The sequence below is a fragment of the Gregarina niphandrodes genome (genome assembly GCF_000223845.1).
Source record: "Gregarina niphandrodes unplaced genomic scaffold scaffold00025, whole genome shotgun sequence".
Lineage (NCBI taxonomy): Eukaryota > Apicomplexa > Conoidasida > Eugregarinorida > Gregarinidae > Gregarina > Gregarina niphandrodes.
In genome coordinates, this window is record NW_011645794.1 from 177,944 (window position 1) to 180,005 (window position 2,062).

The 2,062-nt window shown below is 56.6% G+C and overlaps 1 protein-coding gene across 1 annotated transcript; it reads right to left on the minus strand.

Annotated features, from left to right (window-relative positions):
• Positions 1–1,567: 1,567 nt before the first annotated feature.
• Positions 1,568–1,852, minus strand: GNI_112710 (hypothetical protein; the record flags this gene model as incomplete). The annotated part of the gene is made up of 1 exon (XM_011133246.1): positions 1,568–1,852. A coding segment is annotated over one exon (285 nt), but the record flags the coding sequence as incomplete, so codon positions are not given.
• Positions 1,853–2,062: the final 210 nt, after the last annotated feature.

A 2,062-nucleotide genomic window follows, 5' to 3' on the forward strand; every position in this document is an offset into this window, starting at 1 on the left:
GTCTACAAGATTCACTTCTACCCGCGAGAGCCGCCCAGCAGTTGTGGTGACCCTGGTGGTCGCTTGGTGGTGAACAGTAATGTTCTTACCTCACCTTCATTTTACAAAAAACCTGATCAACCCTTTAGTACACCCACCCCTGTCTGACCCTGTCTGAGGTCCCTGTCTGCATCCGAACGCGCAGTACGGTTCGACATACCCACACGAGATGGTTGCACCGGATAACCCCTTAAAGCTCCACTGCTGACATTTCATCCAAGCACGACGGCAGCGCCATACTGGCGACGAGTATATATGGCATCAACTCGCCTCCACCCAGTGCTCGAACTCCTTCTCGGTCAGGAACGCAAACGCGGTCAGGAACCCGCATTCATACAAGCTGTCGTTGCGTTCCTTGAAGCTGTCCTTGCGTTCCTTGGAGCGCTTGTCGAAGGACGCTTGGGATCAGGAACCAACCAAAACGGCCTTGTGAGAATGATACGGCGCGTTAGTGGTTGTGAGAGGTCAGTCTTTTTTGTGAGAGGTCAGTTTGTCTGGCAACTTTACACACGTGTGTCCGCAAGTCGATGCACTCCGTTTTATTATCGAGAGCAGGTTGATAACGGAAAGCAGTTCACCAAAAACGAGTTCTTACCCGACGGTCAAAAATTTTGGATGAAGTGTTTGGAAGTAATATCGAGTGAGCCGGAGATGTTTGTATCTCTGGCGACGGTGTTTACGGTGGGTGTGGACGCGGCGTGGGCGGACGCGGCGCCGATGCGCTTGATGGAGCCGTGTGTGTCTGGGCATCCGAGTGCGTCGCGTAAAGCTTTGGTGACGGGCTTGGCATTGATCGAGAGTCTGCCGCATACGGAGGTGGGCAAGCCGCCGCAGACACCGTGGGCGACGTTGCCGCATAATATGGAGACGAACGTGCGCGAGGCGCTGAGATCGCCGTTGGTGGAAGAAGCGTTCCTAGAGGCCGTCACTGAGTTTTTGGCCACACTGAACGAGGCCGCACACGTAGGCCCCGATGACTGCTGCGTCAGCCACGAGCAACAGGCCGACGTGTGCCGCTGGATTCACGAACACGCGCCCCACCACAAACGCTACATTCACTCACCGCTCCCCCGCAATATCTGGGACATCGCCTTCATCTTCAGACGCTGGCGAAAAGTCGAATGGAGAGACGCTGAAGGCAGCCCGCACACAATCACACTGCCAGCCACGACGAGGTCAGACCCCAGAATCGGCCGCACATGCTAGTTTTTGCTCTCAGACATTGGACTGACTTACTCACGGACGTCGCTTTGACCCACGTCGCATTGGGGTGGGACACTGCTCCGGCAGGCACACTTTGCCTTGAACATCTACTGCACCGGGGCTCGCTCATTACAGCGGGACGCACGGTGCCTACTCTGTCGACGATCCCGACCAAATTCCGTCCCGCCAAATTCCGTCCCGACTAAATCCCGTCCCGGCCTAATTCCGTCCCGGCCTAATTCCGTGTCGACTAAATCCCGCCCGTCCCGAGACGGGTTTAATTTTTGGATGAAGTCGTTTGTGGCAGAGTCTGCGAGTAGCGGACAAGAGTCTTTGGCGGCTCGGTTGGCAGTGGTTTTGCGGGTGGCAGTGGGTCAGACATGGTTGGATGCAGCCGAGTTGGACCTGGCTTACCGCGTGTGTGGTGGGAGGGCGGCATTAGCTCCCCGACGACGTGCGTTGGCGGAAGGTTTGTCGTTGTTGAAGAATTTGCCGCGTGTGTCAGTCGGGACAGGTCACGCGTGTTTGTTGCCGGCTTCAGTGTTAGAGGGGCGTGTGCGCCTTCTGTTGGACCGTTATGAGTCAGCAGTGGAGGCCCCTTTGTTGGCGACTGTGACCCAGTTGATTGAGACCCTTCACGTGATGTCAGAAGAATATCCCGATGCCTGTGGCCTCACATCCCGCCATCAGTTTGCTTTGCGCAACTGGGTCAAGCTCTACGCGACCGCCGCACCACCGGGACTCCAACCACTCCCCTGCCGCACACTTGACGATCTCACTAAGGCATTCCCCTTCTACTGCGTCGTCGGCTGCACCGACA